The following is an 18,484-nucleotide window of genomic DNA, read 5'->3' as shown; positions in this document are numbered from 1 at the left end:
GTGCCTGAGCCAGGAGCCCTGGGGAAAGGAGCCTAGCTAAGGAAAGTCAGGAGGACAGGAGGTGAGGACCATGGGAAGGAAATGCATGCCAACCGAGAAAGACTGAGCTGGGTACTCTGGACTTTTGAACCAAGTGAGGACCAAGTGAAAGCCTCGGGAAACCTGAGGAAAGGGCATACACTCGACCTCCAGGATCACCACTGAGCCAGGGGAAAGGGAAAAGGCTCCCTCAGGGGAGACCCAAGGGAAAGGCCTGAGATGGATAACGGGTAGGAGGTTGGGTGAAGACCCACCAAGGTGCCTGGCTGGGTTGGGGGGCCAGTTCTGGGAGTAGAGTGAGGGGGGCGGGGGATGCAGGACATAGGGAGGCACTCCTTCAACTGAGTGCCCTGGAGACATCACTAGCCTCACCCTAGTCCAGGTTCTGAGTGGGGCTGCCCCAGAGCTGGAAGGAAACCAGGGAAAACGGTGGGGGGATGGGTTTGCATCTGGGCTGTACGGAATCCCGGGCACCAAAGGGAGAACACACAAACTGAACCACTAGGAAATGACAGAGGACCCTACGGGGAACAGGCTCACCTGGGCTGCCTGGAACCACAGAGAATGCACACCTGGGCTCTCGGGCTTGGCTGAACTCACTTGTGATGTGGATCCATGGAGAAACCAGTCCTTCACACAGCTGGGCACCTTCAGGCCAAGGCCACGACTGACAGGACCACAGGCAGGCAGAGCCCAAGGAAAGGTGAGGGGAAGGGGCCAGGCCGGCATGCCTGGTCCCTCTGACCTAAGTGTCTCCATCCTGGGGAGGGGTCACTGGCAGGTAGGGAGCGGCCACAGGGGCACCTGGCAGGGGTCCCTCCACATGGGAACATGACAGTGATGAAAGCAGTTGGCTGTGAGCAAAAGTAGGTGCCATTCTTCACTTCTCCCTGTGTCTGTATCCACACTCTGTACTACATGACCACTGTGATCAGATAGCGAATTAGCATGGTCTGATGAGTTGCCTGGAGTCCCTGAGTGGTATCAACAGTTAACTAGCTCCGCTGCTAACCCGCAGGGTTGGCAGTTCTGGTCCACGCAGAGGCGCCTCAGATGAAAGCTTTGCCGATCTACTTTCAAAATAGCAGCCATTGAAAACCCAATGGTACACAGTTCTGCTCTGACACACAGGGAGTCACCATGAGTCGGTTTCAACGGTCACCTGCTTTTTAGAGTGACTTGCTTTACTTTGGGCAATAGGAAAAACTAGTGTGTGCAGATTCTCTACTAGGCCTCAGAAAACACTGCATGCCTCCTGTCACCCTGGGTACCTGCTCCGCCATGTGAACAGTCTGGGCTGCTGCTGGAGGAAGAGACACCTCGTAGAACAGAGCCCAGTCATCCAATCTAGGGCCATCCTAGACCAGCCGACATCCAGCCAAGCCTGAGCTCATGGAAGAACCCAGCCTGGAGAAGCTGCCTTCTGGACCCACAGCTGACCCAGAGGCACGCGGAGGCCAGCCAAGATCAGAAACCCACCCCGCTGATGCAGAAATAATGGCTTCTTGTTTGAAGTCCCTGAGTATTTACACAGCCAGAGCAAGCTCATACAGTTTGTCCAATGGCACTATCATGGGTTGAATTGTGTCCCTCGTAAATGTGTCAACTTGGTTAGGCCATGATTCCCAGTATTGTGTGGTTCTCCTCCATTTTGTGATTATAATTTTATGTTAAAGAAGATTCGGGTGGGATTGTAACACCCTTGCTCAGGTCACATCCCTGATCCAGTGTAAATGGAGTTTCCCTAGGTGTGGCTTGCACCATCTTTTCTCTCTCAAGAGATAAAAAGAAAAGAGAAGCAAAGAGTGGGGGACCTCATACCACCAAGAAAGTAGTGCCACAAGTAGAGCACGTCCTTTGGACTCAGGGTCCCTGCGTGGAAAAGCTCGTAGTCTGGGGGAAGATTGATAAGAAAGCCAACAGAGAAAGCCTTCCCCTGGAGCTGACGCCCTGAATTTGGACTTTTAGCCCACCAGACCGTGAGATAATAAATTTCTCTCTGTTATAAGCCATCCACTGGTGGTATTTCTGTTAGAGCAGCACTTGATGACTAAGACAGGCACTTAACAAGATGTAAAGAAAAAGTGAAACCCTTTTTCCACAAAAAGCCTGTTTCATATAGAACTGATAAAGACTACAAAAGGAACATCATATAAATAACTAATCCCAATAAAGCCCACAGACGTAGTAACCGACATAATCAAACCTACTGCCGTCAAGTCGTCTCCGACTCATGGCAACCCCACGTTTCCAAAGAACTGCTCCATAGAGTTTTATCGGCTATAATCTTTACGGAAGCAGATCACTTTCCTTGGTGCTGCTGGGTGGGTTTGAAACGCCAAGCTTTGTGTTAGCAGTCGAGCGAAATCATACTGTTAGCTGTTAAAAAATGAGAAGCCAATCCCTATGTTCTATGCAGAATGATTTCCAAAACACGTGAAAAAGAAAGGTGCAAAAATTTAACCTGCTATTTGTGTAGAAAGAGTCAATTGTGTTTGTATATCCATAGAGTATCTCTGGATATACAAGAAAATGATAACAAGGATTCCCCTGGGGAGGATGATTGAGGTCAAGAGTGAGAAAAAGACTTTTCATTGTATACCCTGTACTATTTGAATACATTTTTATCAGGGGTATGTATTTCCCTTTCCAAATATGAAAGACAGTAAGAATAGTAAAATACATAGACTATAAAAAAAGGACAGTTCAAAGTTCAATTCTCTGACTTACCCTGAAGTTTTTTTTGTAAATATATAAAAACAAAACATTTGCCAATTGAAGGTTTTTCATATATGTAATTTAGCGACATCAATTACATTAGTCATGTTGTGGAACCATCACCAGTATCTGCTGTCAAATTTTCCATCACCATAAACAGAAGAAACTCAATGCATGCCATGAGTCTGAGTTGACTGGAAGGCAACTTTTTCTGTAAGCGGGGTAGCTTGGTATAGGGGAAGGCCAGGATGATGAAGGGTATGACAGTCACATCACCACTGGCCAGGGACACAGGGCAGAGCCTGAGTGATGTAATCATCCTGGACCTTCTACTAGGTGAGTCCCACTAACAGAAAGGAAGCTGCATGTGATTTGTTCTATTAATTTTAGTGTCCTCTGTGATTTGCCTGCTCCTTATATCTGAGCCTACTTTCTAGTCAGGGGTCAACACACAACACAGCCCTAGGCCAAATCTGCCCAACAGCTGCACTTGTAAATAGCATGTTCTTGGAACATGACCGTGACCATTCATGGCCATGGACGTACTGCCTACAGCTGCTTTCAAACTACAATGGCAGAGTTAAGTGTTTGCGAAGATAAGTATCTGACCTGCAAAACCTGAAACGTTTACTATCTAGTCCTTTACAAAATGTGCTGAACCCTGCTCTAAGTCACTGTTCGGAACACATTTCACTTTTAAAGTAAACTTTCTTACTAGAAACGAACGTATACCCTGTGTATGTCATATCAGTTGAAATATGTGAATGTGTTACCCCAGATACACCCACCAAATGACTGGACCAGAAGGAAAGTGTACCATAAAAACACTTCATAAAAATGAGCCTTTCTTCTCCTCCTGCTTCCATTTCTTTTAAAATCTCTCTGCAGTGTTCAAAACAGAAATGATGAGCATTAAGATGGCAGCACAGATCGCAGCACGCTCACGATCCTCCACAACAATGACAAAGAAAACAAAAACCTGCAAAACCAGCGATGTCAGAACTCTAGATACTAAGTGAAGGATTGGAGGACCCGGCTGAGCACAAAATTAGGGGAGAGTTGAAGCGGGGATCACAGGAAGGTGGAGATTCACGGACAGACCACACCCGACTTGCCGCCCAGCTCAATGTGGCCATTTTGAGATGGACACAGGCGGCAGCTTTACTCATAATTACCAAAAGCCCATGGCAGAATCAAAACAGAGGACTCAGGCTGAGCTAGTCCTAGAAGGAGCGACAAGGTGGGCAAAACGTGTCCTGACTAGGAAGACCTGAGAGAGAGGAGCGCGGCATAGACCTGAGTCCCAGGAATCCCAAGGAAACACAGCCAAAGTAAAGTGGTGTGGACTGGCCTGGATGACCTCATGGGCAGAGGGCAGGAAGGATGGAGCATGCCCCCATGGGGAGGGACAGAGGGTAGGTGCAACAGTGCAGGCATGGGCAGTGGCAGGAGGGCATCAAGAATAGGACCCAGGATAGCTTAGAAGCCAAGGGAAAGGAGCCCACTGGGAAACACCTAGCCCCTCGTCCACTGCCCAATAAGAAATGGCCCAATGTCTCGCCTCTGGCCAGGGCCCCACCCCAAGAGGCACAGCACCACTGCCATATATATGTATTACATATACTCTTCTTTTGTATCAAAAGTCTTCTCTATTTCTCCTTGAAGTAAACTCCACAGAAGTCTTAGAAACAAAAAAATGCTATTGAAGTTTTAAAGGAATAAGCTGCGTTTTAAAGATTAGAGAGATTTCATTTCTTTCAAGTTTGACTCTTCCTTTTGAAATAGTTTGTCTTGCCAAATACATAAACTTTGGTAGATCTCTTTGCACGTCTTACAAATTTATATACGCAAATGAAAATATATATATGTATATGTGTATACATATATATATATACACACACACATATGCATGTATCTGTAGGAGCTCTTCTGGTGCTGAGGTTAACAGCTTGGCTGCTAACCAAAAGGTTGTTGGTTCAAACCACCAGCCACTCCATGGGAGAAAGACGAGGCAGTCTGCCTCTATAAACATTACAGCCTTGGGAACCCTATGGGGCAGTTCTACTGTGTCCCTTGGGGTCGCTATGTGTTGGAATCAACTGGAAGGCACAAAACAATGTACATCTACCTAGCTACCTATCAATACACAGAGCAATAAAAGTATAACTATAGATAGCTATGCTAAATTTTAATAAACGTTCAAAGACAAATGAGACTTTTCCACTTTCAGTACTTTGGACCAAGTCTTCCAGTGAATATACTTAAAAAGACTGGATGAAATAAAATACATCTTCCTAAAAGTATAAACACAATATTGAGGAATTGCTAGACACAATTCAAAAGAATATGGAATGAGAGAGCAGTCAAGCATTTCAGATGAACTTCACCAACAGGAGGCTGGCTCAGTTAGAAAAGTATGGAAACAATCTTCAGAGGTAGAGGAATAAGTTGGAGGTCAGCCCTCCCGGAAGTGGGAATCATATCAATATAACACAGGGACTACGTGGTCTGCTGTGAGTCATCCAAATGAGAATACAGAGCTCTGAATGTTTTAAGGTTTCTTAGGTTGATAGTAACTCCAGACACCTGGCTTGGCAAAAAAAATCCTCCTTGAAGGAAGAAAACTTGTATCTTCAATTATGTCTTTAACTGAAACATCTAATATATTGACAGCTGTTGAGCCTTGACAACAAATATACAAACAATTGTTTGTTCTTTAGTATATTTTAAAAGCTGTTAGAAATAAAAAAAAAAAAAACCCTAAAGAATATGTCTACCACAGAACAAATTATAAAGCACACAGGGAACGAACCAGCACAGACAACAGAAACAGACACACAGATATAACACACCGAACCAGTCAAAAATTCTGTAGTGAAACATGTAATTACATTAGAAGAGATACAGAAGCTTAGTATCATTCAATACACAGCATGAAAGTACAAAAAAAAGAACAAAGCAGAGCTACAAAGGTTGGAAAGCACCGAAAGTAAAAGAGGATAAAGAACTCATAGTAAGGAAAATAGAGACAGGTTGAAGCAAGCAAATCTTTCTTCCTGTAATTCCCAGTTGTCTTGTTTGTGGAAAAAGTCCCCTTTCTCCAGGTTGTTTCTAAATTTTTAAAAATCTATTCAACACTTTCCATTGTATCTCACATACTTTGCATCTCTGATTCCAAGAATGAGGTCAGAATTGCTCTCAATCCCTAGTACCATTTAGGGGCTGACCTTCCTCCACTCATGTAAAATCCCTTGTTCTTTTTACTGTCTTTTAAATATAGTAGCTTCTCTTCATCTTCATTACTGTTGTCTGCCCACCTCCCATTTACTGTACTGACTCATGACTTTGGAACCTGGCTCATCCTTACACTCTCTCCTAAATTCTGCATCACCTCTGGTGCTTCAGTGTCTGCATGGATTTGTATCGACTACGTTGGCCCCTAGTTTCATTGACCTCATTGCTGGGGATTTTACACTTCAAATAACCAATTCCATGGACCTGTGGCCATCCAGAAGTGCTCTGTGCCTCTGAAATCAATGATTCTCTCTTCAAAACATCCACTCGCCTACTGAGAGCTTGACCCACATATTCCTTCATTAAATTACAACCTACAGTTGTGCAGTTCTTCCACGTCTTCTCACTGATCCTCCTCCTTTCAGACACCATGACCATAACGATGCTATATATCCAATGACTTTCCAAAATCAAGATACATTATCTCCCGGGAAATCCCACAAAATGCTCTCTACTACACACCAGTGAACTTTCAGTAATACATAAAGGAATCAAATTTATTGTGAACATGTTCCTCTTTAGAGAATTTCTTTACCATTTTTAAAAGTCATTTCTTTTTCTAAATTAAAAAAAGCAGAACATTTGAAACATTTCACTGGGTTATGAACTCAGCATCATTGTAAATCACGTGAGCTTGGTCTGTGTCCACAGAACTACATTGTTCTGAAACCAGTAGGATTAGTCTGGCTATTATTTAATGAGCGTATTGGAATCTTGAATGTTGCCTTTAATCCAACAAGGAGATTGTCCACAAAAAGTGTAGAGAAAAAGCTGAGGGTGCAGAATGCCAAACCTTTACAGGTACACAAATGGGGATATTGAGCATAGAAAGTATAAGACATGGAGAATATATCAGGATATTTCACTATTTTAAGAGTTCCATATGGAAAAGGGACTACATTTATTTTTTGTGTGCCCAGGAGGTAGATATAGGTTTGATGGGGGAGATTTCTAGATTAGGAAATCAGCCATAAGAATACATTTAAAGAACTAGAGGCCCTACCATGTTGAATTACTTGCTTTTGGAAAATAAAAATCAGCATTTCAACAAGCTTCAGCCATGATAAGCACCAAGGATTCCACCACTGTCCTCCTAAGATTCTCTTCAGCTAAAAAGACAGTTTTCAACTTTTACTCTGATCCAGGCTGGATCCATATTCATCTAGAAGTCCATGTCTCTGAAACTATTTTGGAACAGTGGTACAGATGAGGGCACCTCACACAAGAATGAAAAAAAAAAAAAAAAATTCTATTTCTGAGAAAGACCTCCAGTGGATACCTACAGGACCGCTCTTCTTTCATTCCACTTACCAGTCATCTGAAAATTCCATCTCATCATCTTTTTCATTTCACCCATCCCACATTCATTGACTGCCTGCTCTGTGACAGCCCTGTGTCTATGCTGGTGATACAAGAACCTGATGTGTCATAAATAATTAGTTCACCCATCCATTCTTTGCTTCAAGTGTTTGAGAGCCTTTGGTGTAACAGGCACAGAGACAAGCGGAGACAACCAACCATAAGCTCTATCCCAAGACACTCTATTTACAGGGAAAGAGAGCATAACAAGTGTTATAGCAGGAGCCAAAAAAGAGAACCAAGATATTACAGAGAAAGGGCAGTGGGGGTGATGATAGGATTCCTAGAAGTGGTGGGCTTACAGATGAGTCATGATATAAAAACAAAGAAATAAAAAAAGAAAAGCATTTTAGACAGGTGAGGTGCAAACACAGATATTAAGCAGAGTGATATACTTAGCTGCTAATTTTAAAAACCAACATTCTGCTGGCAATAGCGCAGTGGCTAAATGATATGATTATGACAAGATAAATTCTTTGGAGCCTGTTGTAATGATTAAAGGATATTTGGGGCCTAAACCTGAGAAAGAGATCTCTGCTGGAAACAGGCACATGTGGGAGTTAATTGGGTTGGTGGTTGAAGCCACGAACACAGGTGGCTATAGCATCTTTTCAAAGAAACTTAAACATGGAGATCATGAAAACATAGCTAAAAGAAGGTTCAATTAGGTTAGATTTGATACGGCAAAACAGTCAGGGGACAGGAGGTATTGAAAATGTTAGAGCGAGTAAATGATTGATGGTATGATGGGTCAGAAAAGGGAGGGGGCCCAGAGCTGATGGAGAGGGCCAAATTTTTTACTGAGATGCAGAGTATGGAGGTGTGGATGGGTGTGAGAGCAGAAACTTTTGTAAGAGGCAGGAAATTAAGGAAGTCTCTGCTTGATTGCCTCTAAATGTTTTCATTTGTCCATTCACTCACTCATAAAAAATTGTCTGTCTTTTCTTTATACATTTTCCAAGCCTCACTAAAATTCCATGAATCACGTAATGTAGTAGCTGAGACATCAGTTTTAGGGTCAGATGAAGCTTAATGGCTTCGTCTACTTACTATCTATGCCAAAGACACTAAGAAATCACACTTCACACACCATCTTCATCATGTGGAAATCTCATATTTTTGTCCAGGCAAACATCAGCTGCAAGTTTGGAAGTCTGAATGACTCCCAACTTCTGATCTGCTGGCTAAAACCCTAGGGGTTCCCTCTAGCCCTATGAGAATACCAACTTCAAGATTGAGTTCCCTAGCCCCCTAAATTATCAGCCTCATTTTGGCTCAATAAGTCACTGGAATGACTCACATATTTCACAAAAAAATCATCCTTATGATAAAAGCTTGAATATAACCAAAAAGAATACAAATGAAAAAATGCATAGGGCGAGGTCTGGGAGGGTCTCAGTGTAGAGCAGTCATGTTTCCAGGACATGCTACCCTCCACATGGATAGATGTTTCTAACCAACTGGGAAGCTCCCTTAAGCTTTCAACGTTGGTGCTCTTATTGACCAGTCCTGCATGAAAGCTCAATTATGCCTCAAGAGGTTAGCATCAGGCCATCAGTGGTCTCTCTAATCTTACCTGCCCTCACTCACAATCCTCAGCTGCAGTCCAACTCTCAGGAACCACGAACGAAAGCAAAATTACTTTCTGTAAGTGGTTTATCACCTCAAACTTAGCAATTTTGAAACTACGCATATTTTAATATTCTGCAAATAACGTATTCTTGATGAGAGACAAGAGTAACACGTAAAGAAAAAACTAAAATTCTGTGGCGTTGGACTTGAATCAGAAGTATGAGTATAATCTTGAGATATTTAAAAATACACAGATATGTACGGAAATAGATACAAATCTGTCTTTGTAAACAGGTATACATCTCAACATCCAAAATACGTTCAGGGAAATAAGATGTTATGTGACTTGGATGCTGTTTGGACACCACATTACATACAGGAAAAAAGTGTGCAGGATGGTCACCAGTTGGGCTCAGGACCTGTGCCACTGCTGCCCCAAGGGACTGCACAAAACCTTTGACTCCACCGTCACTGCTCCTTTGTGGTCGATGCCCAATCTCCGAGTCGCACCTGACCCCCATATATGCACAAACTCGACCTAAACACATACTTAGAAAGGAACTCCTTCATAATCTGTGGACTGCCTACGCTATCCTACATGATTAAATAAAAACTAAGTATGGAAAGCTATTTCTTGCAGCATTCCAATTAATAAACATAGAAAAAAATGACTAGAGCAGAAAATGCCATTTGGAAACACCACAGTAGTAATAACAGGTAATAATTACAAATGATACTAAACTCAGTAGGCCAGAGCACAATGAAATAGGATATTTGCAATCTCAAAGTATCACTATATGAAAATTACTAATTATAAAAGATAGTTTACAATAGAAAAGAATAGTAACGAATGTTTTAAATATAAAAACAAAACTCTTAACCAAATACAAGATGAACGTATTTAATTGTCTACAAAATAACATCAATAATTAACATTAAAAAACAGAAAACATTTGCTCAAGGCAATTCCCTGCAGCCTTGTTTGTAACAGCAAAGACTCTGAGAAAGATGAAGTTTAACTTGGACTGAGAAAGTAACAAACACTGATGACGACAACCCCAAAGGCACAAATTAGCTTCAATGATCCCTTCTAAGTTTGGACTCATCTTTTACTAAGAAACTTTATTCGTACACTCAGAAATTTCCTATTTGAAATCATCACAGTAAGGCTGAAACATCCCACTTTTGACATAATAGTCGTCGAATCACTTTGCATTCTTATGGGTGAAGTGAGGTATGAGGAACAACTAAAGGCTTTCCACATTGCTTACGTTCATAAGGCCTCTCTCCACTGTGAGTTCCTATATGTTTAGTGAGGTGTGAGGTCTGTTACATGTGTTGGGAAGAGAATGACTATAGAGTTTCTCACACTCTCACATTCATAAGGTTTCTATGTATTCTTTCATGCATGGTGAGGGCTGAGGAATAACTAAAGGCTTTCCCACATTCTTTACATTCATCAAGGCCTCACTCCATCATGACTTCTTATATTAGTGAAGGATAAGGAACTAAAGGCTTTTCCATGCTGCGTACATTCATAAGATGTCTCTCCACTGTGAGTTCTTGTGTTTCCTGAGGTATGACTAAAGGCTTTCCCACATTCTTTACATTCATCAAGGCCTCACTCCATCATGACTTCTTATATTAGTGAAGGATAAGGAACTAAAGGCTTTTCCACGCTGCGTACATTCATAAGATGTCTCTCCACTGTGAGTTCTTGTGTTTCCTGAGGTATGACTAAAGGCTTTCCCACATTCCTTACATTCACAAGGCTTTAAACCACTGTGAGGTGTGAGGCCTGACTAAAGGACTTCCCATACTCTTTACATTCGTAAGGTTTCTCTCCACTGTGAGTTCTTTTATGCGTAGTAAGGGCTACAGAACTAAAGGCTTTCCCATATGCCGTAAATTCATAAGATTTCTCTCTACTTTGAGTTTTTATATGTGTAGTGAAGGATGAGGAATGAGAGGCTTTCCCACAATCTTTACATTCATAAGATTTCCCTCCACTCTGAGTTTTTATATGTTTTGTAAGGAAAGAGATATGACTAAAGTCCTTCCCACATTCCTTACGTTCATAAGGTTTCTCTCCACTCTGAGTTCCCATATGTATATCAAGGACTGAAGCCTGACTAAAACCTTTCCTATGTTCTTTACATTCATAAGTCCTCTCTCCACTGTGAGTTCTTTTATGTTTAGTGGCGTGTGAGGAACTAAAGGCTTTCCCACAATCCTTCCATTCATAAGGCGTCAATCCACTGTGGGTTCTTATATGTGAAGTAAGATGGGAAGAACGAGTATTTTCCCACATTCCTTACATTCCTAAGGCCACTCTCCACTGTGTGTTCTAATATGTATAGCGAGTTCTGGGAAACAACTAAACGCTTTCCCACATTCCTCACATTCTTTTCTTAGGAAATTTTTTATTATAAAAAGAAGGATGAAAAACTAAAGGTTTTACAACATTTTTTACTGCATGCTTATGACCTCTCACATGTGTCCAAAAGGATAAGAAACTACAGAAATCTTTCCCACACTCATTACATTCATAGCGCTTCTCACCAGTGAGTGTTGTCACTGGATTCTTAAGGGTTGATGTACAAATTAAGTCTTTCCCACATACCTTACATTTATGGGGTTTCTCTCTATGAAGAATTCTCAAAGGAGTAGTTAGGTGAGAGGAAGAACTGCAGGATTCTCCACATTCCTTACACTGACAGGCACTGCATCTGGTGGAAGATCTGATATGATGGTTATATGAGTGACCCATGAAGACTTTTCCACACTCTGAGTGTTCAAAAGGATTTACTTCTGGAAGATTTCTTTTGAGCCCAGTAAGATCTGGAATCCAGCTGAAGGTTTTCCAACACTGAGAGCCCTCATTACTTTCACAGAGGTTCTCTACTGTATGACTTCTGTTAAAAATAAGGAACACATGGTGTTGGAAATAAATCTGTTCCCATTTCACCATTACCAAATGCAGTGAACATGCATGGTTTCTGCCCTGCCTTGTCTCATGTTTCCTAGATTAAATCATCTAGCAGAAATACTACCATTACCGTCACTAAATTTCTAAAATATGAAGCTTTCTGGTAATTGTGCCCAAATGAAATATGTTTCAAATACTATATATCTGACTCACGTATTTGAATACGCTTGCTGTATTATGAAAATTTCCTAAACACATACATTTCCACCTACGTTTACATACATAAACGTGTGTGTGTGTGTCTCTGTACACCTTCTCATTTATCGACACAGGTACGTTCCAAAGACCAGGTTGTTATACAAAACCGGCATTATGCAAAACTGGGAAATGACAACATCATTACATAACTGCCAAACTACAAATCATTACATAACTGACAAACCAGTGAGAATCATGGCCCAGTCAAGTTGACACACAATCTCAACCATCACATCCAGCATTGCTTACACCTCGCATCTCGGCCTTCGTTATTACCACACATCGTAAATAGTCAGATTTTTTAATTCAAACTGTTGGACAGAGACAGTCAAAACTGAGAAGAAGGTGTACGTATCACTATGTATCGAGGCTTCGAAACGGTTTGTAACAGTTCAGGAATTGCCAACATAAACGAAGGCAGCATACACACTGCATAGAAACCAAATCTGTTACCTGTCCAACATGAGTAGGAAAAAAAACAGTGGTGCCCTGCTCAAAGATGGCAGCCAACTGCATCACTCTAAATGTGTCTCTCTCCACAGTCCTGCGAATCATCCAATCTACCACATGGTTCCTGAAAGTTTCAGAAGCATGATGTGGGAAATTGATTGTTGGCAGGACCCTGGAGAGCAACACATATTCAAAGTGGCACAAATGGCTGCCATCTTTGAGTAGGGCACTGCTGTTTCCTACCTGGGTCAAAATCTCACAGGCAGCAGATGCGGTTCCTATGCAACACACAGGCTGCCCTCGTTTACGATGGCAATTACTCAACCGTTACAAACTGGCTGAAGATACTAATATATGTATGTAAGTATATATGTTTGTACTTTAATACCATAACACTTTAGGTTTCTCCTGAGGCACTGTTTTCTCTAGTTTGAATGACACTCACCTCAAATATCTCCCCTGGTTTTCATGGTGATCTACATTGCTGTGTAATTCACAGATTTCTAACACAGACAACCAGGTTTTATTCTCTAGATATTGCAGCATTATAGGTTCACTGGATAACTTTTCTCCATCATTAAGGTTTCGGGAGACTGACCCAAATATTCAAGTTGAGATTCACAACATGAAACAAAAAAGAAAGGAATCATTGGGGAAAAAACACTGCTGTGAACAAAGACTTAGCTACATTTCACTGTTTTAGCACATTCACATTGGTTAAAAAGCAATTCACTAAGAAATAATTCCATGAGGACTGAGCGTGATAGTGACATAAATAGGTGTAATCAGGAGAACTAAGAAGTAAGATATTGAACACAAGACACACGTAACATTAAAAGAAGAAAAGGGTCTCCATGACCACAGGTGAGAAAAATTGCTAAAATCAGAAAAGTAAGCTCTGGTATCTGTGAAGGTGTGTCCACAACTCAAAAGAGAATTTTTCTAGCTAATTCAAATGTAATTCCATCCACACAGGGCTGGTCCTTCCAAAAATTCTTGCTTTCCTGGTGCTTCCCAACACAGTGGTCCTGGACAGATCGTATCTCCACTGTCCTCAGATCTTTCCCTTGCTTCTCTGGGAAAACAAATGGGTACAGCTGACATGGCGCTCATAAACAAATGCCTATCATGAGGTAAAACATTGAAAAGCAGTAAACATTTCCTTAACACTGAAGCAACATTTTGATCCTCAGGGTCTCTGAAGATGGACAGGTGTGAGTTTATTTGCAGCAAAATAATCATGTCAAATTTGTAATAAACACAGTAAAAATCTCCACGAGGTCCCAAACCACACCTCTCAATGTCCCATAGTGACCCTGAAGCCAATGCTTACACTTACAACACTTAAGAGAGCCTCAGGGCTTTTAATCACAAGAGAAATGAAAACCTACTTTACTACATAGAGCTTTATGTTCATAGGAAAGCCAGGACATGTGAGCTCCACAGACCAAGGAACTATGCCTGTTTCATTTAAGAATTTATTCCCATTCTTCAGCCCAAATGCTCGAGCAAAGTCAATGAATAAAATATTTTTGTTTGTAAAGGAATAAACAACAAAAGATGCCATTCTTACCTACTGCGGCCAGGTTTCTGAAGGTTTCCACCATCACATCTCTGTAGAGTTTCCTCTCAGCAAGATCCAGCAAAGCCCACTCTTCCTGGCTAAAGTCCATGGCCACATCTTCAAAGACCACTGAGTCCTAAAACATCCCATACATTATGGATCGGCAAGGTACTATATACTCCAATGTGTACAAGAATCAAGGGTGGGGCTGACAGCCCTGGGGACCTGAGAATTCAAGGGATGTGACACAAAGTTCTGTGTTCTACCAAGGTTTACTCTTGGGTATAGCCATCAGCCTTGTCCCTTCACTAACTACATTCATTCTTCACTGATTGCATCCTGTCTCATACACTTTCAACAAACAGAAATGAGCTCTCTACAGTTTGTGACCCACTGCAGTCTTATTCCTCTCTCTTTATGGTCTAAAACAGTTGGAAAACAACAGAAATTAGAAAAATACTCTCATTCACATCGCTTCCTTGCAAAAAAACAATTACACCTCCTTCCATAAGACCCACCAGAACACTCAACAAAATATAAAACAAAGGATGAAGGCAAGATGAGGTATTAACAACTGGGAAACACTGCAGAATGGCAGTTTTTTCTTTTGCCACTCACAGCCACAGGAGGACCAAGAGCCCACACACACTGGCAACCCAAGACTCTACCTAGTCATTTTCTTGAACTCTAGATCAGAAGGTGACAAGTTTACCTTCTGAAAAAAGAATATTCTTTTGAAGAATTATGAGTTTTTACACGTCATCTACTTTTCAAAAACTTAATTGTTCTGTCATCTGTCCTTTTCAAAACAGGCAAAGGTAATAAAAGTTTAAAAGAGCTCAGATGAGACAGGAAACAGGAGAATCAAGATCGCCAAACAATTCTCAAATTTTGAGACTTGATGCAACTGTACACCAATTAAAAGTGACTGTTCCCTCAACAAACACATCCTCGCATAAACAAAGTCCGATGTTATATATAAAATAACAACACTACCTCTGCATAAAAAACAGCATGCCCTTGTGTTTGCTGACCGAGAAGAGATTACGATTTTCATTTTGAAATGACTGCACGATAAACATAATCAATGTCACCGAGTTATACGTGCAAACGCCATCGAATTAGCAAATGTTTCATTGCATGTAATTTCTACCCCCAAAGTAATTTTTTATGTAAGTTAATATATAGGAGATTTATCTATTAAATTGCCTGTGAAGCCTAGGAAACGGAGACACACGAGCCCTCTAGAGGCTCCACTCCAGAATTCTCTCACATCTGCAGCCCCTAAAAGTCATCCAACCATGACTACCTGAACCCTGACCACTCAAATCCCCTGGTAAGAGTGACTTCTGTGAAACAGCACTAATTTATTGCCTTCCTCGTGTCGTGAGGAAAGAAAAGGCTGCTAAAACAGAGCAGCTTTAGAGTAAAAAGATTCCTCAGGGAAGGGGTGAAGTGATCAGCGTATGTTATTTCTTATCAATCCTTGTAGGATGGGGTCACAACAAACTCTGAGCTAGAACCAAATCCAAATGTCTCCTCCAGTGCAGTGGGCCAGAATACATATTTGTAAGTCATCAAAACCCTATCATTCATTATACAATAATGATAAAATTTTCCATGTGTTGAGTAACTATGATTTATGGAAAGTTTTGCAGAACGATTTGCAACACACTAGCTCGTTTATATCTCGAGTCTCCTAAACAGGTATTATTTCAAACACTCAACACTGAGTAAAGTTAGAGACAATGACATGCTCAATGTTGCCCACATGGAATGTTGTTGAACCAGGGTCAGGAGGCAGGTCAATGTCTTTGAAGCCTAAACTCCTGAAAAATCCATTTCTGTTCATATGCATACAGTTTTGTTGTTATTCTGGATGTTATTCTCCAACACCACCACAAATGATCTAAAGCCCTGCTGGATACTAAGGAGAGGAGACAAAAGAAACATCCTATTCAAATCACACAACCGGAGCTACTACTCCTGCCAAAGCCCTGTGTCTGAGACAAAACTTCTTCCCTTCAGACTCTTAACTACGGATACCTTCATTTACTAAAATTCATTCAGTTAATATCAAGCGACAGCTTACTTCATGTTTGGAACGCAGACACAACAATAAACAAAACAGAAATATCCAGATGAACGTGTATCATAACTTGAGTGTGCATAAGTTTATACATATATACGTATTTAACCGGCAACACGTTCTACACAAAATGCAGCACAGTAAGGCGATAACCAACAAGTAACACAACCATATTTCTCTTTAGTAAATTAGTGCAGGAAGCAAAACAATCATTTTAGAAAATATTAGCCAGTGAAACCTGGCTTGCTAAGAGAAAAAAAACACAGCACTTTCAATTCTAAAAAACTGGAAGCAGACTATGATGATTCTGCAAACACTCATATATATTTCACATGCTCATCAACTTCAACAAATCCCAACGTGGAGGTACAGAAGCCAAAGGGCTCCACCAACCTTCATGCCTAGGAGAGGGAAGACACATTGCTTATATCCAGGAAGAAAAAGTTATTAGCAGTAGGCTAAACGTGAATTTGGGAGATGGGAAAAACAAAAGCAGCATAAACGAGTATTATAAAGAAAGAAACATGACAATAAAGACCAGAGTCATGACACAAAACACGAATGGAGGCTTCCACTTCCTGGTCCGATATATAAGGAGCTTGGAAGTTGTCAATTCCATCCTCACAATAAAAAATCTGAATATCCTAAACTCAGAAAATAAAAGTCACGAGGCAAACTGCTGCCCCAAAACTGGAGGGACACATAAGCAGCTACAGAGAATCATACCAGAGCTAAAACCTAGGAGCAGAAACCACCTCTAGGATCAGCATCAGCGTAGGAAAACTTAAAATGCAATTGATGAATTGCTGGAGGGTCGATGTGGACAAACTTCCGGGTTAAAAATGCCAGAGGGGTCCAAACTTAGGTGAATCTACAGAGTTTTGTTGAGTTTTACCTGCAAGAACCCTATCAGGTCCTCAGGGTCACCATCAGAGAAAAACTTCCTAGTGCTTCCCTCCAGTAGGGGGAAGAGGAAAAGCAGCCATCTCAAAAAATTCCCAGAGGATTCTGTTCTCCCTGACAACACCTCCCTCAAGGGAACCTACTTTACCAGAGTCTACCTGACCTGCAGTAGTGAAACACCCAACTCCAGCCTCATCTAGGCTTTCTGTCTCACCAAAGTGGGTGAGGGGAGAAGCAGAGGAGCACTTGTAGGCTAAGACTGAGAATCATTGGACTATCTCAGACTTCCCTTTTGTCGCCACCTTACCACTTCATCCATAGGGCTCATATAATAACAAGATTACAACAAAAGGAACTACAAGTCTCAGACCTGATTTTAGAAGTACCTAGGAAACCCAAAACACAACAGGTAAGAAAAAAACAAACACATCAAAGCAACCGACAACTACGGCAAACAGTAAACACAGCCTAGCATGTAGCCAGAAAAAAATAAAACCTCATAATAAAGGGCTATTTATTTATCTTATTTCCTTTTACTTAATACATAATCCCTGCCTTTCAACAAAAATCTACTAGGCATACTACAGACAAAAACATAGCTTGAAGAGACAGTGCAAACATCAAAATCAAAGATACAGCACACATTTTGTAATTACTGAGCCAAGCTTTCAGTTATTAACATAAAACAAATGCTCATAATAAAGTACAGAACATGTAACACCACGTGGGTAAAGTAAAAAAAAACCTGCAACAAGTATTTATAACAGTTTTATTCATAATTGCCAAAAGTTGGAGGCAACCAAGAGGCTCTTTAGTGGGTGAACAGATAAGCAAAGTGTGGTGCAACTATACACCGGACTACTACTCAGCAATAAAAAGAAATGAGCTATCAAAAGTCATGTAAAGTACTGGTGAGTAGCATTTGGGGTCTTAAAAGCTTGCAAGTGGCAATCTAAGATATAACTATCAGTCTGTGCTAGTCAGCAGCATAGGAAAGGGAAAAAAACTAAAGACCCAAGGGAGCGGTTAGTCCAAAGGACTAATGGACCTCATGAACCACAGCCTACATACACAACCCTAGATCAGAAGACCTAGATGGTGCCCGGCTACCACTGCCGACTGCTCTGACTGGGATTACAACAGAGGTTCACAAACAAGAGCGGGAGAAAAATACAGAATAATCAAATTCACAAAAAAGACCAGACTTACTGGTCTGACAGAGACTGGAGGAATCCCCAAGACTATGGCTCCTGTACATCCTTCTAGCTTGGACTTGAAGCCATTCCCGAAGCTCACCTTTCAACCAGAG

At 41.3% G+C, this 18,484-nt stretch overlaps 1 protein-coding gene across 1 annotated transcript in view; it reads right to left on the bottom strand.

Moving 5' to 3' along the window:
• LOC111822146 (zinc finger protein 14-like) overlaps positions 1–18,484 on the bottom strand; it is a 37,660-nt gene that overhangs the window by 10,997 nt on the left and 8,179 nt on the right. Inside the window, 3 exon segments of the mRNA XM_023739440.1 lie at positions 11,606–11,897; positions 13,065–13,212; positions 14,193–14,319. Coding sequence (XP_023595208.1) covers positions 11,606–11,897; positions 13,065–13,212; positions 14,193–14,319 — 567 coding nt within the window.

The sequence above is a fragment of the Trichechus manatus genome, unplaced genomic scaffold (genome assembly GCF_000243295.1).
Source record: "Trichechus manatus latirostris isolate Lorelei unplaced genomic scaffold, TriManLat1.0 scaffold00134, whole genome shotgun sequence".
Lineage (NCBI taxonomy): Eukaryota > Metazoa > Chordata > Mammalia > Sirenia > Trichechidae > Trichechus > Trichechus manatus.
This window is presented reverse-complemented; position numbering and strand designations above follow the sequence as displayed.